Below are 25,509 nucleotides of genomic sequence, written 5' to 3'. Positions count from 1 at the left end.
GTATATATTTATGTGTATGTATTCATGCATGTGTGTGTATGTATATATTTATGTGTATGTATTCATGCATGTGTGTGTATGTATATATTTGTGTGTATGTATTCATGCATGTGTGTGTATGTATATATTTGTGTGTATGTATTCATGCATGTATGTGTATGTATATATGTGTGTGTATGTATTCATGCATGTGTGTGTGTGTGTGTGTGTGTGTATGTATATATTTGTGTGTATGTATTCATGCATGTGTGTGTATGTATATATTTGTGTGTATGTATTCATGCATGTGTGTGTATGTATATATTTGTGTGTATGTATTCATGCATGTGTGTGTATGTATATATTTGTGTGTATGTATTCATGCATGTGTGTGTATGTATATATTTATGTGTATGTATTCATGCATGTGTGTGTATGTATATATTTGTGTGTATGTATTCATGCATGTGTGTGTATGTATATATTTATGTGTATGTATTCATGCATGTGTGTGTATGTATATATTTATGTGTATGTATTCATGCATGTGTGTGTATGTATTCATGCATGTGTTTGTATATTTGTGCATGTATATGTATTCATGCATGTGTATGTATGTATCTATGCATAATTGTGTATGTATGCATGCATGTGTGTGTATGTATATATGTGGCTGTGTGTATGTATGTGAGTGTGGTAATCTTAGGCCCCGTACACACGACCGAACATGTCTGCTGAAACTGGTCCGCGGACCAGTTTCAGCAGACATGTTCGGTCGTGTGTACGGCCGAGCGGACAGGTTACCAGCGTACATTTGTCCGACAGACCGTTTTCGAGCGGACAAATGTTTCTAAACATGTTGGACATGTTCGGTCGTCTGTACAGACTTACCGTACATGTCCGAGCGGCCGCCATCCCTCGCATGCGTCGAATGACTTTGACGCATGCATGGAAGCATTGAACTTCCAGGGCCGCGCACATCGCCGCCTCATCGTCGCGGCGCGGCCTCGTCACCGCGTATCGTGTACGCACGGATTTCTGTATGATGGTGTGTACAGCCATCAAACAGAAATCTCCGGGCGGACCGTTTTCATCGGACATGTTTGCCCGTGTGTACAAGGCATTAGGGTCACAATGTGGCCAAATTTTGATCAAGAGAGTTCTTGAAACATTTGCTGTATCTCCTATTACCTTCACAATAAAGAAGTGAATAGGAAAATCTCTGGCATACAGAAGTCTTTCTGCAATTTTTTCTAGTCTGACAGTCTCCAGTGGCATTTCCCCAGTCTCTAAAAGTCTCCGACAGCATGTCCACAGTCTCTGACTGTCCACTTTAGCATGTCCCCAACAGTCTGCTGCAGCAAATCCCCAAGTCTCTGACAGTATCTGACACCATGTCCCTGGTCTCAGACAGTCCCCTACAGCACATCTCCAGTCTCTGGCAGCCTCCTGGGGCATGTCTCCAGTCTCCAAAAGTCCCCTGCAGCATGTCCCCAATCTACAAAAGTGCCCTGTAGCATGTCTCCAGTCTTGGACAGCATGTTCCCAGTCTCTGAAAATCCCATGCAGCATATTCTCGGTCTCTGACAGTCCCCTCCACCATAACCCCAGTCTGACAATCCCCTACAGCAGGGGTAGGCAACCTCGGCCCTCCAGCCGAGACATTTAAAAGCCCCTGACAATCACAGGCATGACTCCTAGAGGCAGAGACATGATGGGATTTGTAGTTTTACCACAGCAGGAGTGCAGAGGTTGCCTACCCCTGCCCTACAGCATGTCTTCAGTCTCTGATAGCCTTTGGCAGTATGTCCCCAGTTTGAGACTCTCTAGTCCAGCCTTCCTCAAGCTTTTTACCCCTGAGGAACCTTTAAAATAGTTTTCAGGTCTCAGGGAACTAAAACCAGTTCTTAGGAGATCATTGAGCTTCATATTGATTGCTGGTGGGAAGAAGACAACCGTTACAACATTGGTCAGAATGCCACTCTTATGCCCCGTACACACGATCGGAAATTCTGACAGCAGAAGTCCGATGTGAGCGTTTGAACGGAAATTCCGACAGTGTGTTCGCTCCATCGGACTTTGCTGTCGGAATTTCCGGCAACAACAGATTGATTGCTGGTTCTCAATTTTTTTTGACGGAAAAAAATTCTATCGGAAAATCTGATCATCTGTAGCAACTCCGACGCGCAAAATTACGATGCATGCTCGGAAACAATTCGACAAATGCTTGGAAGCATTGAACTTCATTTTCTCGGCTCGTCGTAGTGTTGTACACCACCGCGTTCTTGACAGATGACAATTCAGAGAACTTTTGTGTGACTGTGTGTATGCAAGCCAAGCTCGAGTGGAATTTCGTCGGAAAAACCATCCAAGGTTTTTCCGACGGAAAATCCGATCGTGTGTACGCGACATAACAGGTAGATAAAAAGACTATTGGTGTCATGCCTCTGGTTCTGCCAGGTGGCATTGTTCAACCCTAGAACTCTGCAGGCACCATCAAATGGGAGGCCAATCAGTCAAAGCTAAAAAAAAACTGGACACCTCTGGAGGAAAACCAGGGTTCCACGGAACCCTGGTTGAGAATGACTTGTTCTAGCAGAATGTCCCCACCCAGTCTCTGACAGTGCCTTGGACATGTCCCCAATCTCTGAGGCCTCGTACACACGACCGAACATGTCTGCTGAAACTGGTCCGCAGACCAGTTTCCGCGGACATGTTCGGTCGTGTGTAGGGCCGACCGGACAATTTTCCGGCGGATCGGACAGGTTTCCAGCGGACAAATGTTTCTTAGCATGCTAAGAAACATGTCCGCTGGAATCATGTCAGCCGGACAAGTCCGATGGTCAGTATGACTCATCGGACATGTCCGCTGGCCCGAGAACCCGCGCATGACGTCGAAGTGATTCGACGCATGCGCGGAAGCATTGAACTTCCACGTCAGAGAACGTCGGTGTCGTATACGTCACCGCGTTCTCTGTCCGCGGGGATTTTGGTTTGATGGTGTACAACCATCAGACCAAAATCTTGGAGCGGACATGTCCATGCCTACAGTCTCTGACTATCAACTGTATTATAGTTGGCTATACACTGTATGGATTTCATCCAGTTTCCCAGGAACTGACAAACAATTGCATATTGGGTGGCCCTGTTGGACACCTCCTGCCCGACATCCCTCCATTGAAGAATGGAAGGAGCCTGGCAGAAAACTGTTGGCCAAAAATCTTCTGCATTCAATGGATTTTTACAGCCAACGAGACTGGGTGTCAAGTCAAAGCAGGAGCTATAGAGCTTTGAGCAATGCAAATATATAAAGTGTATGGCCAGCTTTAGTTCAGTGTCTGAATGTGTACTGTAGCATTACCGGCACTAAACATGATGGGTGGTGTTTTGGTGATATCTCGGGCCCCCCTATATCAAGTAAATTGACCACCAATGATCAAGGTGCTCGTTTTGGTTTCTCTCCACTCTTTACGCATTATTTGTGAACTCGCCCTCTGTGGATTATTCCGGTCGCCGAGCCAGGTTAACGACAGGGTTAATTCTTGTGATGCAGAATTTTCAGCGATCTCAGCATTATGAAAACGACCTCCGTCAGGTAATTGGGATCATTATTTCTTCATAATGCACATTGTCCAGATTCAGCATCACAGCAACATTGGATAACTTGCCGGGGCTTTTAAGGAAGAATTGCTGCATGGATACATAATTATTAATGATTCAGCTGCTCTGAACCACTCTGTGAAAAAAGTCGGATTATCTGCGAGTCGCAGCTCGATTCTGATGCTGATGGCAGCAGTAACTGCCCGCCTCTAATTACCCAGCCGGACAGGTAATGGAGGGGCCGGCGTCTGTCGTGTTTTTGTTTTTTTTCACTTTGATTCACTTTCTATTTCTCAACATGCCGGTGGACTAACGAGGGAAGGTAGAGGCCAGACCTACCGACCCCCTACTGTCACTGGCTGCTAATTATTGAACTTTCTCCAGGCTCGAAGGGCGGCTTGAAGCTGATGCTGGACCAGCAATTCTTCCGCCTGTCTAAGCGCAGACGGGGCATCCTGCGGAGCCGAAGGACAAGGACGTTCTTTGCTCAGTGTCAGGAGTCTAACGGCATCTCTCAAAAATTCCACCAAAATCCAATGGCACGCTGCTTAGCCTTACTGTCTATCACTTAGTAGCTGGGTTCAAAAACACGTATTCACCATGGTTAGAGGTCACCAGGGATCAGCACATTGACTGGGGACCACATGAGGTTCTAAAATGCACACGATCTTACATTTTTATATAGTTTCCTCTGTCCTCTGCACCACTCTCTTCCTCTGTCTGCTAGAGCAGGGATCTCCAAACTTTCTAAACAAAGGGCCAGTTACGCATAGATAGCCATAAGATCCGACAGGTGTAATTGACTCACACCGTCAGATCTTAGGATGCAATTCTAGGCCGGCCGCTAGGTGGCGATTCCATTGCGGTCGGCGTAGAATATGCAAATGACTAGTTACGGCGATCCACGAAGATCCGCGCATTCGTCGCAATCCCGTACGTCGTCGCTAGTCGTTTTTAGCTGTCGCAAAGTTACACCTGCTTTAACATGGCTTATCTTTAGATCAGCCATGTCAAAGTATGGCCGTCGTTCCCGCTTCAAATTTTTTTTTTTTTTGCGTAAGACGTCTGCGAAAACGAAACGCCGTAACGCACTTTGCATTTAAAAAAAAAACCGTCGGGCGCCGTAATTTCGCGCAATGCACATCGGGAAATTTCCTAACGGAGCATGCGCAGAACGTTCGGCGTGGGAACGCGCCTAATTTAAATGGTGCCCGCCCCATTTGAATTAGGCGGGCTTGCACCGAGCGCATTTACGTTACACCGCCGCAAGTTTACAGGTAAGAGCTTTGTGAATCAGGCACTTACGCGGTGTAACGTAAATGGGATACGTTACGCCGCCGCGGAGTAACGTAATTGTCTCTGTGCAAGTGGAATATCCAAAAGGTTTCCTAGCAGCATTTTTTTTAGATTTTGTCCTATCAGATAACACTTGTCCAATTCTCAGCGAAGGAAGCTTCAGGCTGTGAACTTTTACTGATGACGGACCAGAAACACTGCAGACTTTTCCTGTTACTCCCTTGTTTATTACTAGGATTGGATTAGAATTGACTTCAGTTGCATTGTAACTATTTAAGGATATTTTTCTTTAAACAAATTTAGAATACAATGTCTGAGTTACTATCAGTAGAGTGCACAGCTCAGATCCAGCTGATTACTTTTGTTTCACTTCTTTTGGAAATCAATCTCTCTGTTCCTAATTCCTCTTCAAGTGTCTAAAAGCACAGACCCCCATCCAGTGGTGGTGCGTCCATAGTGGGCGCAGGAGCGCCGCCCCCTCTCTCCTGCACCCGTCACTCAACAATAGATAGATTCATGCATTGAATGAATATATTTATTGTCGCCGCTGCCGCCCACTATTCAGGTGTCCGGCCATCTGAATAACATTGGTGGGTGTGTTTTGGAAGTGCCTGATTAGAGTCAGAGGTTCTAATAGGCTTCCCAATTAGAGCCTGTGTGCTCTAATTGGCTTCCAAATGGTTAAATAGAAGGCGCACAGCCTGTGCATTCCCTGTTTAACTACTTCAGTCCGGGGCCATAGTAAAAATATTGCCTCCAGGTGGCTCTATAAATCCCGGAGGCCGTCTTTTTACGGCCTCGGGTTCTCCGGCCACTGGGGGGCGCGCGCCACCGTGATGCCGATGCGCGTGCCTGGCGGCCACGATGTCCGCCAGCTATCCGCGATCGGCAGTTTTAGAGCAGGGACGTGGAGCACCTGTCAGGGAGAGGAGACCGATGCTGTGTCCCTTGTACATAGGTCACCTCCCCCAGTCAGTCCCCTCCCCCCACAGTAAGAATTGAGGACGGGAGAAGACATCGAGGGAGTGTGGAGAAGGACAGCGCTGACCCGAGGAAGGTAAGTGCCAGGCTGGGGGGAAACTGGCTGCATTTGGGGACAAGCTGGCGGCATTTGAGAGGATACTGGCTGCATTTGGGGACAAACTGGCTGCATTTGGGGGGGGAAACTGGCGGTGTTTGATGGGCACAGTGGCGGCAATTGATGTTTTCTTTTTTTTCTCCAGTTTGTTTGCACCCCCCAAAAAATGTGAGCACCCGCCGCCACTGCCAGTATAAATACAAAATACACTGTATTACCAAAAGTATTGGGCTCTAACAGGTCCCTCCCTGCTCAGTGAAAGGGGCCTAACTCAAATAACCACTCCTTACACCAAGGTATGCAGAATACCATCTCTGAATGCGCAACACAACCAACCTTGAAGCAGATGGGCTACAGCAGCAGAAGACCACACAGGGTGCCATCCCTGTCAACTAATGCCGCGTACACACGACCGTTTTTCATGATGTGAAAAATGCCATTTTTTTTAAATGTCATTAAAAATGATTGTGTGTAGGCTCCAGAGCATTTTTCATGACGTGAAAAATGACTATTAAAAATTTAGAACATGCTCTTTTTTTCGCGTCGTTTTTCACGTTGACATTTTTCACGTTGTGAAAAACGGTCGTGTGTGGGCTTTAACGACATGAAAAAAATGTTCTTGCTCAGAAGCAAGTTATGAGACGGGAGCACTCGTTCTGGTATAACTAGCGTTTGTAATGGAGTTAGCACATTCATCACGCTGTAACAGACTGAAAAGCGCGAATCGTCTCTCACCAAACTTTTACTTAACACGAAATCAGCAAAAGTACCCCTAAGGGTGGCGCCATCCTAATGGAACTTCCCCTTTATAGTGCTGTCGTACATGTTGTATGTCACCGTGCTTTGCTCGAGCATTTTTTTTTCACGATCGTTTGTAGGCAAATATTCAAATTCCTTGACTGCCATTCCGGTCCTGAGCTTTTACTGAGCAGCCACAACTATTTAGGGTATTTGACTTCACTGCCTGCTTGCTTGTTCCAGGTTAGTGACCTCAGGTAGTGAAGGGGTCCACAAACCTGCTTAGAATTTTTCCTTCAGAAAAAAATCCCAGCCATGGCTGCTCTCGTATGGTTTTCCTGATAGGTACCCTTTAAGACCGTCCAGGATGATACCGCGCCATGCAGCAAGAACGCAGTGACAGTAATGAGATGTTACAAGTTGTATGTGACACCCTGGTGATATCACAGCGGAATGTCAGTGGATTGTCAGCTCCATGGACTGTCACAAGGAGTTGCTGTGTCACAAGTTGCTAAACAAGCCCGGCTGATCTGCCATGTCCAGTATGGACGCTGCCCGCTAGCAGATGGCCGCGCTGATTTCTCATATGGTCCGCTGAGCCTTCCAGAAATTTCACATTAATTTGCATATAATGGCTGCACGTTCCATCTCTGTGACTAACACAATTAACAGACACAGCTGATTCACTATAATTACTATTATCCCAAATACAGACTGATATAAAGGCCATGCATGTCACAAAGCTGCATAATACTCATCACAACACAGATCAGTTACATCATTTTCACCTGTGATTAAAATGTTTGGAAATTGTACGGCCTACTCTTATTTTCTTCCTTTTGCTCAGTTTATTATACAAAAAAAGTTGACGGATGTGGATGAGAAGGCCTGGCTCGCAGTCTCCGCTCTAATTCATCATAATCACAAGACCCAGACCTTTAGGCAGGTAAAGGACCCGGACAGTTTTTGCGATTCGGCACTGCGTCTCTTTAACAGACAATTGCGCGGCTGTGCGCCGTGGCTCCCAAACAAAATTGGCGTCCTTTTTTTCCCACAAATAGAGCTTTCTTTTGGTGGTATTTGATCACCTCTGTGGTTTTTATTTTTTGCGCTATAAACAAAAATAGAGCGACAATTTTGAAAAAAAATGCAATATTTTTTACTTTTTGCTATAATAAATATCCCCCAAAAATATATAAAAAAAAATGTTGTCCTCAGTTTAGGCCGATACGTATTCGTCTACATATTTTTGGTAAGAAAAATCGCAATAAGCGTTTATCGATTGGTTTGTGCAAAATGTATAGCGTTTACAAAATAGGGCATAGTTTTATTGCATTTTTATAAAAAAAATATTTTTTTACTACTAATGGCGGCGATCAGTGATTTGTTTCATGACTGCGACATTATGGCGGACACTTCGGACAATTTTGACACATTTTTGGGACCATTGTCATTTTCACAGCAAAAAAAATGCATTAAAAATGCATTGTTTACTTGTAAACAGGAAAAATGCATTGTTTACTGTGAAAATGACAATTGCAGTTTGGGAGTTAACCACTAGGGGGCGCTGAAGGGGTTAAGTGTGACCTCATCTGTGTTTCTAACTGTAGGGGGGCGGGGCTGGACGTGTGACGTCATTGATCGTGTTTCCCTATAAAAGGGAACACACAATCAATGACAGCGCCATGGTGAAGAACTGGGAAGCTGTGTTTACACACAGCTCTCCACGTTCTTCAGCTCCGGGGATCGATCGCGGGACTCCAGCGGCGATCGGGTCCGCGGGTCCCGCGGCCGCGGAGCTTCGGACCGAGTTTTGCAGTTATATATTTTTTGGGGGGCCAAACACTCTATCCACCCACCCGGCAAACAATCCATCCAATTTGGGCTGTTTGTTTCTTTTAATGGTATTGCCGAGTTCACTTCTCACGGCAGTAAAAATGGAGGACAGGTGTCTCTGTTACTCAAACGTCCCACATTGGGGATCAGCGTCTGGCTCATATTTGGGAACAAATCAGCGCCCAGGAATTTGGCTTGATGACTAGAATGTCGCAATGACCTCACTAGTTATTGTAGGACAGACCTGTGCGGGCATGTCGGAGTTTGGCACAAAGGTCACCCGTTGTTGGAAAATATTCGTAAAATCACCCAGAGAGGATTTATAGAGAGATGGTGGAGGCAGCGAAGCAGAGAGAACTCTTCACGGCCTGATAAATGTAATTACTAAAGAACTGTACACATTCACCACACGTGATTTCAGTTACAATGTTCATGACCATCCATGAGTGCGGCACGTAGTGTACAGCATATTGTCTACAAAGGACTATTCATGATCGGGTTTAGCTGAGAATTGCAATAATCAGTTTGTGTAATAGCATCAAATAGCAGTGTACATTCCCCTCTGTAATGCATTACTGTTATGGGTACTCTAGAGCTGGGAGATAACTAGCTAGATTCAGTAAGAGTTAGGTCGGCGTATCAGTAGATACGCCGACCTAACTCAGAATCTGCGCCGACCTATGTTTAAGTGTACTTTCAAACAGAGATACGCTTAAACATATCTAAGATACGACGGCTTGCGCCGTCCTATCTTAGGTTGCAATATTATTCAGGCTGGCCGCCAGGTGGCGCTTCCATTGCGGTCGGCGTAGAATATGTAAATCAGTAGATACGCCTATTCACGAACGTACGCCCGGCCGCCGCAGTACATTTACGCCGTTTACGTAACGCATTATCAGGCCTAAAGTTATTCCATCAAATAGATGGAATAGTAATGTTAAGTATGGCCGCCGTTTCCCGTGTCGAAATTCGAAATTTTTACGTAGTTTGCGTAAGTCGTCCGTGAATAGGGATTTACGTCGTTTACGTCCACGTCGAAATCAATAGGCCCGTGCGGCGGACGTAGACGCAATGCACACTGGGAAATGTAGGCGCCCGGTTTAAAAAAAACGCCAATCACTTCGGGTCAAAGCATATTAACATAAAACACGCCCCCTCAGCCGAATTTGAATTAGGCGCGCTTGCGCCCGCCGCTTTCACGCTACGCCGCCCTAAGTTAGGAGGCATGTACTTTGAGAATACAGTATTTGCCTCTCTGACTTAAGGCGGCGTAGTGTAAACACGCTAGGCTACGCCGCCTTATAGTTGCGCGCCCCTACCTGAATCTAGCTAAACATGTCTACACAGATCCATTCACGATTGGGCTTGGGGATTGCAATAATCAGTTTGTATAACAGTATCAAATAATAGTTTATAACCCTCTGAACTACAGGTCTCCCTTATTCATTACTGTTATGCACATTCAGGAGCTAGAAGATAGCGTGTTACCATCAGGCAAAAAAAAAGAGACTTGCTCTCTTTTGCTGACTTTGCTTTAGCGAAAGTAATAAAGAAATTCAGCGCTGGAAAAATTAAAACTAAATAAACCTAAAAAATTGCAAGCCAGCACTGAAGGATAAATTCAAATACAAAATCCCAATAGTGATCAATGGTAATAAAGTGCAGCGCAAAAACATAATCATAAAATTTAAATAACATCCAAAGTGATTAAATATAAAAATTTAAAAATTCTGATAATGACACAAAAAGAAGTCCATAAAGTGCATCAGTAAAAAGTCCAAAGGTGCTCCAAATAATGAAGTGACTATTAGTGATGAACATCAGAAACGGTGATCAACAGGAAAGGTTCCTCCACCACTAACTACAGATTGCTTTAGCAAAATGACTACTACAGCACAGTTGGCCAGTTCTGGGAGGGCGTCATATGACGTCCTCCAGACACAGCTGGTCACAGAACGGGGTAAAGAGCCAATCACAACTCCTAACGATGTAAACACACTTGCTGGTTATCAGCATTCCTTTCCTCACACTGTCACAGCATGAGGAGAGGAGAGAGCTGGTAACTGGCTAATGTGAAAGGGGACATCTGCACTGATAATCAGGGCAGCTTATCAGTGTTCTGATTATCAGTGCAGCCCCAACAGTGCCTATCACTGCTGCTTATCAGTGCCCATCAGTGATGCCAATCAGTGCCCATCAGTGATGCCAATCGGCGCTGCCAGTTAGTGCCCACCAGTGCCGCCTATCAGTGCTTATTAGTGCCACATATCAATGTAGGCTCATCAGTGCCTCCTTATCAGTGCCCACCAGTACCACCTTAGTGTCCATCAGTGCAGCCTATCAGTGCTGCCTCATCAGTGCCCATCAGTGCCGCCTATCAGTGCCCATCAGTGCACATCATGAAGGAGAAAAATTACCTGTTTGCAAAATTTTATATTTTGTTTTATTTGTTTAGCAAAAAAATAAAAAATAAACCAGTGTTGATTAAATACCACCAAAATAAAGCTCTATTTGTGTGCAAGAAATTATAAAAATGTAATATGGGTACAGTTTAGCATTACCGCGCAATTGTCATTCAAATCGTGGCAGCGCGGAAAGCTGAAATTTGGCCTGGGCAGGAAGGGGGTGAAAGTGCCCAGTAGGCAAAAGGTAAATACCTCTACCTCAAACTGGTTTTGTTAGAGGGCACCAAGCTGTATCAAAGATTTAAAGTCATGCAAATGCTGCTGCAAATTGCAAGAAAACATGAAAACACCTGATTATTAGGGGAAAAAATGAACAAAAGCATTCAGAAAAAGGTGGACACACACAGAGGGGTTTGATTGATAGCTAAGGCCCCTTTCACATTGAGGCGTTTTTCATGCGGTACAGCGCTAAAAATAGCACTGCTATACCGCATGAAAAAAACCTGCCCTGTAGTGTTCAATGTGAAAGCCCGAAGGCTTTCACACTGAAGCGGTGCGCTAGCAGGAGCGCTCCAAAAGTCCTGCTAGCCGGATCTTTTTTTTTTCTCAAACAAGTGTTTTTATTGAGCATATATAAAAATAAAACAGTTTACAATCTCCAGAGCATATTCACATTGAAAGTCACATGGGAGAGTACACATAAAACAAAACTTTGTACTACAATCAAATCTCCGCATCATGGTAAAATTCCCTGCAACTAATCCCGTCTCTTCCCCCTGCGAGGCTTATAAGGTTGCTCCCAACCCGGCTAGAAGAGGTTCTAAAATAACCTGTCGTATACCAAATCTATTGGGGCAAGTCCCGGAACATCAAACCACTGGGCCCATAACTTCTCATATTTGCCGCTCGTCCCTCGTTTCTGATACACCACCTTCTCCAACCTCAAAGTGACTCCAATTTGTTTAACCCATTCCTGCACTGTCGGTGGTTCAGTGTCTTTCCAGTGTCTCAGTATTAACAAGCGGGCCTGGAACAGAGCTCTACCTATAGCCTGTCTAGGGATATCCTCTACCAGGAGACCCTCCGTGATCCCCAGGAGACACACCTTGGGCTCCAAAGGAACCTGAGCCTGAAAGGCCCTGTTAATCGTATCCACCACCCCTGACCAATACAGATGGAGCTTCGGGAATCGCCACAGGAGGTGAATGAGATCTCCATGGTCTCTACAGCATCTAGTACAGCAGGGGTCTACCCCCAGTCCCATCCTCGCCAGCTTGGCCGGCGTGTAATGAACCCGTAGGAGTATGTACAGCTGTGAAAGTCTCTGTGCCACGTTTAGGGAGCAAGCGGGAACCGCCTGCAAGGCCTCTTCCCACTGCTCATCCTCAAACGCTCCTACATCCCGTTCCCACAGCGCCACCGCCCTGTGAGGGGCAACTGGTAAGAACAGGTTGAGCAGCATAGCATAGCAGCTGGATATAAATCCCTTGTAGGAGGACACATCCGATAGGTAATTAAACACCGGTGCCACATTCATGATCCATATGTCATCCTCCCGCTGGGCTTCATATGCGTGTTTGAGTTGTAGGTAATAAAAGTGCATGGATGTCGGGAGTTGAAAGTCAGCCCTGAGCTCGGCGAAAGGTCTCAGCCGTCCTGCCCTTACAATGTGTGTCATGAGGGATATGCCATGTTGTTTCCACCTTGAACCATACGGGATTTTCGCTATCTCGCGGTAGTGTAAGTTGTCCCATATGGGGCTATATTTAGTGTACCCTGTCACACCCTGCATCATCCTGACCTTGTTCCAGACTTTCTGCATGAGTACATATGTGGGGAACCGTTTGTTGGATTTCGCATATCTCAAGGCCTCTAGTCCTTCTATCACTTCCCCCCCCCGGTCGTGAATCTGAGCAGCCGAACCGATGAGTCCCTCAGATTCAGCTGGAGGTCCTGTTGAGGGCCAACTACCCTCGCAATATGCTGCGCCTGGGAGGCCAAATAGTAGAGCCAGGGATTGGGCAATGCCAATCCGCCGGCCTCTTTTGGACATTGCAGTTGTTCAAGTTTGACCCTGGGGGGCTTTGCTAGCCAAATTAAAGAGCGGAAAATAGAATTAAAAAATGTTGAACTTTTTCAGAGGGATGACCATCGGGGAGTTGTGCAATATGTATAGTAATTGTGGCATAAGAATCATCTTTATCAAGTTTACCCTCCCCACCGGTGACAATTTAAGTTTGCTCCACACCTTGACCCGGTCCCTACAGCGATTAAGCAAGGGGGTGAGGTTGAGTCTGACATAGTCTAGCGGGCATGCCATAACCTGGACACCGAGGTACCGAAAAGATTCGGAGACCGGGATGTCCTGAATAGTATGTATGGGTAGGAGAGGCCGTTGATCAAGTAGCAACAAAAAGGACTTCGTCCAATTAATGGTCAGGCCCGAATATACGCCAAACCGCCGGACCACCTCCATGGCCTCCGTCAATGACCCGGTCGTGTCTCCAAGTAGCAGCATGGTATCGTCGGCGTATAGCATAATTTTCTCGTGCAGGTCCCCAAAGTGGAATCCCTGAATCAATGGATCCGTCCGTATCATGACCGCGAGAGGCTCAATGGCTAGGGCAAAGAGGAGGGGTGACAATGGGCACCCCTGTCTCGTGCCCCTGTGCAGGTCGAAAGTGCGCGATACCCTGCCGCCCTCCCTTATCGCCGCCACCGGGGATGAGTATAGGAGCTGGACCCAAGAAATGAATCCCTCTCCAAACCCAAATTGTCGCATCACCGCCCAAAGATAAGCCGCATCTTTACTGCGGTATAGGAGTGATGTGTTCACCGCTCCTATACCGCGTCTTAAATTTGAAATGGGAAACCGCGGTAATACCACCCGCAACGCGGGCGGTATTAACCCTTTTTCGGCCGCTAACGGGGGTTAAAACCTCACCGCTAGTGCCCGAATATCGTGGTAAATACGACGATATAGCGGCGCTACAAATAGCGCGGCTATACCGTCACCGCGGCTACACAGCCCAATGTGAAAGCAGCCTTAGGGAAACTTTGCAGAATTTTCTGTGAACACTTACTGTTGGATGTGGTGATCTCTTTAGGTCCTGGGGCCATGGGTTGTGCAGCGCAGCTCTGACACAGACAGTCTCTCCCATTGAACGTGACGCGATCTCCTGGAGGAAACGGACGCCTGGCAAGAATAAAGACATTTGTGTAGAAATTAGTATGTTTGTGGCTGAGAAACGAAGAACAAAGACAAAAAAAAATCTCCACCAAATTTATCTACTGTATCTTGTCTGTCTGTCTGTCTATCTACACTATATTACCAAAAGTATTAGGATCCCCCTTTTTTTTAAAGATATGTTTATTGATTTAAAAAAAAAAAAAAAAACCTACAAAAACTTTAAGCCCAGTACACAAAAAAGAGTTGTGCACTCAACAAACATTAAACAATAAGCATCAGTAAAATGACATCACGCACGCCTCACGTGATATTAAATACATAGTCACAGCTAATTATATAGACAACTGAATTTCAAGCCAAGTAAGCACTGGTCTAAATAAATTGGGAGGCAAGCATAACCAAAGAAAGGAAGACAGCTATTATATTGACGTTGAATTTAGAGTTAAAGGACTAGCTATCCTTCTGTCCCAAATTTTGAGAAATGTTTTTGCTCTTTTCCAAGTCTCGAATGTGAGAATCATTGACTAGTTACAACCAGAGGGATTTCGTTGGATACTGTGATCCCTTCCATGATCATACATTTTGAAACCAGTAACTAGAGCTTGTGTCTCGGTTATTTGGGAAATGGAATGGATCTTGCCTGTCGGATTGTGGAGTGTCAGATAAGCTGTCGTGGTTGATGGAATGGGAATATCGTAAACGGTGGTGACCGTTGCATTCCCCATAGTACATAAAAGTAAGAGCGTGTGAGACCAAATATTTTAGATAAGCAAAACAATTAATAACGAAAACAAAAAAAAAAAAAAAAAATCCAGCCACAGTCATCATCGCAGGCTGGAGAAGTTCCAGGAAAAACCCTACCCAATCCATCCCTGCTCAACCATCCCAAACATGGCGAGCCTTGGATCCTTTAACGAAAACACTCAACCGAGGTTATAGACTACCCGTGGCCTCGCCACAAACTGGTATGGGCAATGAAACCGAAAAGGCTCTTGGCAATGGAAGTATTGTCCTTGGTTAAGATGGAGTTCACATTTTATCTTCTATAATAAGGCACAAAATGACAGCGGTCTATAAGGTACTCCAAGAGGTGGGCCGGTGAGAGTTGCATAAAATGCAGGTCACAGATCAAGGTTCAGGCACAGCAGAGTAATTTCCCAACAGGGAAAGGGAAAGGAGCAGCAACCATTAAAGGCAGATAGGCAGGCAGGATATAAGCAATGTATGGTGGCCCCTGTTTATAGGCGAGGGGATCCTAAGATCTGCAGAAAAAAAGTCAGAGGGGTGCTCCGGGCATCAGGAGCTAAAGATCAGTTGCGTCTGTGTTTGGGTGCAGCTCCAAAGCGATCATTCAGCCAGGCCATAGCTTCTTTTGGGTTTGTGTAGAATTGCACTTTACCATTTTGAATGATCCACAGCTTAGCAGGAAAAAGCATAGCGTACTGTAGGCCTTCGGTACGCAGGCGGTCTTTCACAGTTGCAATGGAGGTGCGTTGGACTTCAGCCGAGAAGTCAAGATAGACCGATATGGTATTACCATTATATTTGAGTGGCCCTTTTTCCCTGGCAAGGCATAAAATGGCAACATTTTCCTGAAAATTGAAGATCCATGCAATAAAGGGATCGCAGAGGGGCACTTGTGGGAGGAGCATGTGAAGGTGTACGATGTGCACATTCAATCACAATGGTGGATGAAAGTGTATCATTGTCAAAAACATTACGCAGCCAGGAGCAGAGAATTTGTTCAGGGTGGGGACACTCCGAACAATCGGGGAACCCCACAAAGCGAAGGTTGTTCCTGCGGGAATGATTCTCCAGGTCATCTATATGGCTCTGAGGGTCGCTAAATCATCTGTGGCAGTAAGCACTGTAGCAGTGCATCTTCCAGGGAACTAATGTGTTCTTCAACTACCCTGGTTCTATCACACAGGTTCTGTGCGTCCTACTTAAGTAGGGAGAAATCAATGTGTATGGTTTCCATTTGGGCAGTGAAAGAGGCCTTGCAATCCTGTATAGATAGCATAATGTGTGCCAGCATGGGATCAGCCTGAGACGGATCAGTGACATTGCTGTTCTCTATGCAGGGAGGGGAGAGACTGCATTGTACCAGACAGAATGGATGAGGCCCCTACACCATCTTGTCTACGGGAACCAAGCAAGTTGTTCTGCCGCAGGTGGGGGAATGGGTGGCCCATATTTTATCATCATGACGGTCGGGGAAGATATCCACGACTGTGGGGAAGGACATTGTGCCGTTTAGCGAGAGAAAGGACTCAGGATGACTGCAGGATCGGGTAGTAAGAGCCAAAGCCAGGGATCTATGCAACCTCTTGCTCTACCATCAAGCCACGCCCCACACATGAACTTTAATGGCAAGTTATAGTCCATAGGGTTCAATATTGAATTGGCCCACCCTTTCCAGCTAGAACAGCTTAAACTCTTCTAGGAAGGCTGTCCACAAGGTTTAGGAGTGTGTCTATGGGAATGTTTGACCATTCTTCCAGAAGCACATTTGTAAGGTCAGGCACTGATGTTGGACAAGAAGGCCTGGCTCGCAGTCTCCACTCTAATTCATCCCAAAGGTGTTCTTTTGGGTAGAGGTCAGTACTCTGTGCAGGCCAGTCAAATTCCTCCACCCCAAACGCGATAATTTATGTCTTTATTGACCTTGCTTTGTGTATTGGTCCAAATCATTTGGTGGAGGGGGGATTATGGTGTGGGGTTGTTTTTCATGGGTTGGGCTTGACCCCTTAGTTCTAGTGAAGAGAACTCTTAAGGTGTCAGCATACCAGCAAGACATTTTGGACAATTTCATGCTCCTAACTTTGTGGAAACAGTTTGGGAACGGCTTCTTCCTGTTCCAACATGACTGCGCACCAGTGTACAAAACAAGGTCCATAAAGATATGGATGAGCGAGTTTGGGGTGGAGGAACTTGGCTGGCCTGCACAGAGCCCTGACCTCAACCTGATAGATCCCGTTTGGAATGACTTTGTGCGTTGACTGTAAGCCAGACCTTCTCATCCAACATCAGTGCCTGACCTCACAAATGCGCTTCTGGAAGAATGGTCAAACATTCCCAAAAAATAAAAACCAGGCAGCCTGGCAAGTTTATCAGAACATAGCTTAGGAAAGACAAAGAGAAACATTGTAACATTTGGTTCTTTTAGATCAAAGGATTGAACTCCGGTCTGTAAAAGAGGTCAATTTAACCACTTAAAGACTAAACCTTTTTCTGACACTTGTTGCTTACAAGTTAAAATCTGTATATATATATATATGTATATATGAATATATATATATATATATATATATATATATATATATTTATAAATATATATATATTAGCAGAAACCCCATAGAATAAAATGGAGGTTGTTGCAATATTTTTTGTCACATTGTATTTGAGTCTTTCAAACGCATTTTTTTGGGAAAAAAATACACTATAATGAATAAAAAAAAAAAAAAAACAGTAAAGTTAGCATAAATTTTTTTGTATAATGTGAAATATGATGTTACGCTGCGAGAATCATGAGAGAATCGTGATCTTTATTCTAAGTAAAAATTGTGATTCTCAAAATTGTGCAGCTCTAATAGGCAGAAATGTTACCTGTGCCAAAGCAGTATCTTGGAAGATTCATGCCGCGTACACATGACCATTTTTAATGGTCTAGAAAAAACAAAGGGGCAGATCCACAGAGCAAGTACGCCGGCGTATCTACTGATACGCCGGCGTACTTTCAAATTACCCACGTCGTATCTTTAGTTTGAATCCTCAAACCAAGATATGACGGCATCTGGGTTAGATCCGACAGGCGTACGGCTTTGTACGCCTTCAGATCTTAGATGCAATACTTTGGCGTCCGCTGGGTGGAGTTCGGGTCGTTTTCCGCGTCGGGTATGCAAATTAGATATTTCCGACGATCCACAAACGTACGCGCGGCCGTCGCATTCTTTTACGTCGTCTCTAGTCGGCTTTTTACGGCGTATAGTTAAAGCTGGTGTTTTGCGGCGTATAGATAGATTTGCCATGTTAAAGGAACACTAAAGGTTCATATTTTATTAGATCAATTGATTGCTGTAAGCTAGAGCATTTAAATATCACTTACCTCGTTTTTCCTTTTGACCTCCAAAATACAGTAATCCAGGTTTGAAAATGCCATTTCCTGTCACTCCTCTTCTTGCTTTCCACCAGCATCTGAGCTGTTTTGCATGGTGGAAAGCAGAATGTGCTCACCCCCTTCCTATGACTACAGCCCTGCGTGAAGATGCTCTCTTATCCCTCACAGGCATGGAGGCTAAGCCTAATGGGAATTGTAGTTCCCATTAGGCCGTGATGTAGCAAGAATGAATGCGCACCGCAAACCAGGAAGTCAGTGAGAATAACAATTCAGGAGTGACGGAGGTGAATAAAACAGCTCGATTTCAACAGGTATCAAACTAGTTATAATGCAAAACATTACTTTTTACTTTATCAGCTACTGTCAGACTTTAATTTAAGAGGAAAATATTTTTGTCTTTACAACCCCTTTAAGTATGGCCGTCGTTCCCGCATTTAATTTGAATTTTTAGATTTTTTTGCGTAAGCCGTCCGTGAATCGGGATGGACGTAATTCACGTCTATGTTAAAAAAAAATGACGTCCTAGCGACGTCATTTAGCGCAATGCACGGCGGGAAATTTAGGGACGGCGCATGCGCAGTTCATTCGGCGCGGGGATGCGCTTCATTTAAATGAAACACGCCCCCTAATTGCCAATTTGAATTCCGCCGCCAGAGATAGACTACGCCGCCGTAACTTACGGCGCGAAATCTTTGAGGATTCGAAGTCTGGCAAAGTAAGTTACAGCGGCATAGCGTATCTCCCATACGCTGCGCCGGTGCAGATCTCTGTGGATCTGCCCCAAAGTTTTTTTTCAACCCGATTATTGTTAAGCCTGCCTTGCCTACACACGATCGTGAAAAAAAAATGCTCTAGCAAAGCGCGGTGACGTACAACACGTACGACGGCACTATAAAGGGGAAGTTCCATTCAGTGAATGTGCTATCTCCATTACGAACGCTAGTTTTACCAGAACGAGCGCTCCAGTCTCAAAACTTGCTTCTGAGCATGCGCGTTATTTTCACGTCGTTAAAGCACACACACGACCATTTTTACAACGTTAAAAACGACAACATTAAAAACGACACGAAAATTTAGAGCATGTTGTAAATTTTTAATGGCCATTTTTAACGTCGCGAAAAATGCTCTGGAGCCCACACACGATCGTTTTTAATGACATTAAAAAAAAAAAAAAAAAATTCACATCGCGAAAAACGGTCGCGTGTACACGGCATTACTTTTTGTTTTGAAGTCCTCTAATATAATAGCGGTGAAATTCCTGTGTCCAAGCACTAATGTTCTATAGCGTCATAGCTGTATTTCTGCAGCGTGAGATCATCTAAGGTACTGCTGTCCCCATTCTTGCCAGGTTTGGAGTGAGAGTCAGTGACATAACTACTGTGCAGCTCACTGTTCTTGCTGAAGAGGAAATTGTACCTGGAGGTATGCAGTGCAAGGATTTCCTTGCCTCTGCTTCATCTATTCCATGCTATCGTTACCCCACCAGTCGACAGCTCTGAAAAGAGGAAGCAAAGCCCTGCTCTTTTACACTGGCCGCTTTACAATCAGTAAAGGGGAAAAGATCAGCCACAGGCAATACCGATTACTTGCCATTTTTCCTTTGCCTCCTTTCTATTGGCACAGCTTCCAGAGTACAAATTTGAAGACATATCCAGAAAGACGCCCACTAAGATCTACATTTCCCCCTCATTTGCACGGACGATACTTACTTGCAGACTGTGCAGGCGAAGCAGCTGGGGTGATAGGTCTTTCCTAACGCGGTCACCACCTCTCCCTCCACAAACTCCCCACAGCCACTGCACCGCGTCCCGTACATGCGCTGGTAATCCAACGTACATAGATACTCCCCGTTCTTGATGAAGAAGCCTCCCTGAGCCAAGTCGCAGCCACAAACTGAAATACAGAACACAAAAATAGTTTGGATCAATCCAACAAGAAAAATAAATGTTGCACGTCACACATAGATGGTTTTATTTATTTATTTATACGGTATGTCAGAAAACTTAAAACGAAACCAAATCAGTAAAAACATTTTTCTATGGTTTTGTATGGCGTCTGGAATGGGTTGTAACCCCTGTCTTTGTTCCTACTAGTAAGATTTTCCCTTACTTCCTATCATGATGACTCCCCATGCAGAAAGAGGATCTGCCATCAAAAGTCAACATTATGATTAAATCCCACCATGCCAGCGGATTCTTATTTATCTAATATTATTCTGAAAATAATAGGAGGAGGAGCCAGAACACCCAAAATTGGGCATTCAAAGGTGCCAGGTAGACAGGAATAGTGCTGGGAATTATGGCAGGGAATTATACTGTTGTTGTAACGAAGACATTTATAAGAACGCCCACCAGGGTGGTTTGGGTGGACTCATTGTTTAACCGTCGCTGAGCATAGGCACATTTATTTTTTAAGCTTTGCAGTGCAGTGGGCCCAAAATGAAACACCAGGTGGAATAAAAAAAAAATGAGCACACAAAAAAGTGCATAGGGTGTAACACATGGTCCTGTTCTAAAGATTAAAGACCATACTTGTGTAGTCGCCGGGTTACTTTCAGAATCAGTGCTATGTTAAATTTAGGGGAGACTTCAGAGACGTAGTTGGCTCTGAAATGGGTGGATTGTTAAAATTTGGGTCTCTGCTTTGGCTTGGCTGTGCTGTGGGCTGACCTTTTGTCCGGGGACTCCCGTCACCCCCGGACGGCAGGTGGCAGCAGTGTGGTCAAGAGTTCTGAGTGCCACTCCTTAGCGGCCAATGCGGGGTTGGCTGCCTCGCTGTGCATGCTGGGGAGAGGTATAAAGGGGGCAGACGCCATTACCTCGAGGTTCTTCTTCCTCGTGTGGCGCCTTGGGGTAGCCATTCCACGACACCCCCGCATATGGCCCTCCTGGCCGGGGTGTGCGTGGGCAGCAGTGTTCTTGGTTCCGGGACCACGTTGGCCCGGAGCGATTGATCCACTGTGTGGGCCCAGTAGTCGACTGGGCCCCCAATTCCCCGAGCTGTCCATCCAATTGGAGGAAGCTGACCGATGAGGAGTCTGTCCGGGGGATACCGAGCACGAGGCTGGTGTTCCAGTCGGGGCCTGTCCATTCATTGGGGGACCACCTGAGTTCTGACAGGCTGGATGTTGGTTGCCTGTTAGCTACTGACTGTGCAAAACTACCTGAAGGAGATCCGGGTGCTGAATCTACTAGAGAGGATTCCGGACCATAATTGTCTCCAATTTTATAGGAGGGTCTGTGGCAGAAACTTAAACCTAAGTTCGAGTGACATTCTGGCTGCCAGGCTGGAGAATATATACCCACTCCGGCTGGAGTGACGAAGTAAAGTGTCGTTGGAAGCAGGACTGTTTCCCGTGTTCAGTTATACCTGGATCTACTATCTCCTATCTCGTATCTGCTATCCCTTCACCTCTCTACTGTTTAACCGTTTTTACCCGGCTGGGTAATAAAAGCACATAAAAGACACCTGTTGACATTCCATTTACTACAACTCTCATCAAGTACCCTAGATGGTGGAGATACAGAGGTAACGTGCCACCCAAAACAAACCAGCAGCTCCTTCGGGGGTAGTGCTACACCCGTAATCTCCCCAGGGTACAAGACTCCTAACAGGGACCTGGTACTTATGGTCTACCTGGCCAAAACCAGGTGGACTCCATTCTTTGAGGGCCCTTTCCCTGATGCCGTAGGGTGCAAGACTCCGGACAGGGACTGGGTACTTATGGTTTACCTGGCTGAAACCAAGTGGACCCCATTCTTTGGAGGACCCACCCCTGATCTCCCAGGGTGCAAGACTCCTGACGGGGATTGGTTACTCATGCTCCACCAGGCTTAAACCAGGTGGACCCTATTCTTGAGAGGACCTGCCCCTGATCTCGTAGGGTGCAAGACTCCTGACGGGGACTTGGTACTTATGGTCTACCCGACTGAAACCTGGTGGCCCCTATTCTTTGGAGGACCTGCCACTGATCCCACAGGGTTCAAGACTCCTGACAGGGACTGGGTACTCATGGTCTACCCAGTTGAAACCAGGTGGACTCCATTTTTCGGGGGACCTGCCCCTAATTCCCCAGGGCGCAAGGCTCCTGACGGGGACAGGGTACTCATGGTACTCATCAGCTCTCAAAGATGATCACCTGCATATAATGACCATGGGAAGTGGGAAAAGTTAACCATCATGTCTGATGTCTACTATATCTGTTGGTTGTCAGCATTCATTTCTTTATACTTAAAGTGGCAATTATTATACATTTCACAGAATTTTGATAATTTCTGAAAAAATGTTGACTATCTATGGCCAGCCTAACCAATTGTAAGTCATCTAGTATGGAGGACATTGAGAATGCTATAACACTGCAACAATATAAAAGAGTTAAGAGAAGAGTTTTCCCTTCGGTATGCCACCCTATGTGACTCACTGGCACGTGTTCTGTCTGAAGGTGTTTTGCAAAGTTTTGAAAACTCAATATTTTCCCGTTCAGTGGTGCCAGAGGGTTAATACCTGGGAAAGTTGTTTTATGAGACTTTAAGTATAAGCCAGCAGGCGCTGCCAGGGAGATGTCAGGTAGCAGCTGTACAAGTGCCAGATGGCATTATGTATTGTTTGCCCAAGTGACCTGGCACCTCCAGCACTAGATACTGAATCAATGCAGCATTCTGTGTGTCTAACAAGACGTCACACCAAGCGGGCACCATATGTTACCTTGATGTACTGCAGACGTGTTATCAAACACAAATGCCTACACACACCAACAACTGTGGGGGCGACCTGGCGCTGAATGGCAAGGCGGCTCCTTGTGATGTCATTCATCAGAATCCTCTCTCATAACATACTCAGAATAGCTTATTCAATAAAAGATGGAAAAGAAGTAAGAACATGGGCAAAGTATACACTGACATTTTGAGGGTCCAGGAACCATGACACACTGGTAATTGGTGGTCCTGGAATAATGACACACTGACACTTGGGGGGTCTCAAAATGTGACAAATGGACATTTGTGGGTCCCATAATAATGACACACAGATACTTTGGGGTCCAAGAAAAATGACACACAGAAACTTGGTGCTCCTAGAAATAATGACACATGGATACCTCAGGGTCCCTATAATGACACACAGATACTTGGGGTGCCAGAATGATACATTGACATTAGGGGTCAACAAAAATAAATATAAAACAATAACATACTGGCACTATGGGGTCCCAGAACAATGACTCACTGATACTTGGGGGTCCCAGAACAATGACTCACTGATACTTGGGGGTCCCAGAACAATGACTCACTGATACTTGCGGGGCCCAGAACAATGACTTACTGATACTTGGGGGTCCCAGAACAATGACTCACTGATACTTGGGGGTCCCAGAACAATGACTCACTGATACTTGCGGGGCCCAGAACAATAACTCACTGATACTTGGGGGTCCCAGAACAATGACGCACTGATACTTGAGGGGCCCAGAACAATGACTCACTGATACTTGGGGGTCCCAGAACAATGAAACACTGATACTAGGGGGTCCCAGAACAATGACTCACTGATACTTGGGGGCCCTAGAACAATGACTTACTGATACGTGGGGGTCCCAGAACAATGAAACACTGATACTAGGGGGTCCCAGAACAATGACTCACTGATACTTGGGGGTCCCAGAACAATGAAACACTGATACTAGGGGGTCCCAGAACAATGACTCACTGATACTTGGGGGCCCTAGAACAATGACTTACTGATACGTGGGGGTCCCAGAACAATGACACACTGACACTCTGGGGTCCCAGAACAATGTCACACTGACAATTGGGGGTCCAGAACAATGACACACTTATACTTGGGGGCCCTAGAACAATGACTTACTGATACGTGGGGGTCCCAGAACAATGACACACTGACACTCTGGGGTCCCAGAACAATGTCACACTGACAATTGGGGGTCCCAGAACAATGACACACTGACAATTGTGGGTCCACAACAATGACACACTGACACTCAGGGGTCCCAGAAAAATTATACATTGACACTTGGGGGTCTAGATCAATGACAAACTGATAAGTGGGGGTATAGAACAATGGCTCACTGACACTTGGGGTCCCAGAACAATGACACACTGACACTTGGGGTCCCAGAACAATGACACACTGACACTTGGGGTCCCAGAACAATGACACACTGACACTTGGGGCCCTAGAACAATGACACACTGACACTTGGGGCCCCAGAACAATGACACACTGACACTTGGGGGGACATATAGAGTGACATATGTCAGCATTTCACTTTCAGTGACCCCTACATAACAGTATGACTCTTCAGTGTACAGTGTGTTTCACCACTTCACGCACCTGCTGCAGTTAGTGGGTCTCCTAAGGTGGACACAACAAAGCCATTTGCTGTCCCTCCACGTTCTCACCTCGGACTGTCATCTCCTCACTAGAACAGCATCTCACACACTTAATACTCCATCCAATCTCCCCTCTGTCACTTCTATCCGCTCCTCCCAGGGTGGATATTATTCTGTAACAACCGCAATCTGCTCCACACAAAGTTCTGCATTTCATTAAAGCAAAGTAAATAAAAACAGTGACTTGGCTTGCGGCCATTGGCGGAGTATAAACGTAATTTGCTTCAATTAAAACACAAAGGCCTCAGTTGTCTCACAAACTGGGAGTGCAAACTCTGCTGGGCCTGGCCTAGCTCCAGACTCCTCGCAGCTGGGGACCACTTCACATAGGGACTGGGACGCAGTTAAACGCAATCACTGTACAACAATGGTAAGCATATACTGACAATCCAAACCTAGAAATATGATTATTAAGCAATAAAACATTGCACTTAGGCCGCGTACACACCGCCGGTCCATCCGATGAGAACGGTCCGAAGGTTAACCGATGAAGCAGACTGATGGTCTGATGTGCCTACACACCATCAGTTCAAAAACCGATTAAGTCCAACGCGGTGACGTAAAACACAACGACGTGCAGAGAAAAATGAAGTTCAATGCTTCCAAGCATGCGTCGACTTGATTCTGAGCATGCGCGGGTTTGGAACCGATGCTTTTGCATACTAACCATCAGTTTTGACCTATCGGTTAGGCGTCCATCGGTTGAATTTTAAAGCAAGTTCTACATTTTTGGACCGAAGTATAACTGACCGATGGGCCGTACACACGGTCGGTTTGGACCGATGAAACTGAACTTCAGTCCGTTTTCATCGGTTTTGTCCGATCGTGTGTACAGGGCCTAAGTATGCAAGAAAACACAA

General features: G+C 45.7%; 1 protein-coding gene across 22 annotated transcripts in view; it reads right to left on the bottom strand.

The window, feature by feature from the left end:
- Positions 1 to 25,509, bottom strand: part of ABLIM1 (actin binding LIM protein 1) — a 297,962-nt gene that overhangs the window by 188,195 nt on the left and 84,258 nt on the right. For 21 of the 22 annotated variants that reach the window (XM_040361545.1, XM_040361549.1, XM_040361556.1 and 18 more), the window contains 2 exons: positions 19,952 to 20,135; positions 14,016 to 14,128 (listed from right to left, as the gene is read on the bottom strand). In XM_040361545.1, coding sequence (XP_040217479.1) covers positions 14,016 to 14,128; positions 19,952 to 20,135 — 297 coding nt within the window. Of the gene's footprint in view, positions 1 to 14,015; positions 14,129 to 19,951; positions 20,136 to 24,590; positions 24,728 to 25,509 lie in introns of those variants that run through there. The other variant, XM_040361552.1, reaches the window with a different exon arrangement.

This window comes from Rana temporaria, chromosome 8 (assembly GCF_905171775.1).
Source record: "Rana temporaria chromosome 8, aRanTem1.1, whole genome shotgun sequence".
Lineage (NCBI taxonomy): Eukaryota > Metazoa > Chordata > Amphibia > Anura > Ranidae > Rana > Rana temporaria.
This window is presented reverse-complemented; position numbering and strand designations above follow the sequence as displayed.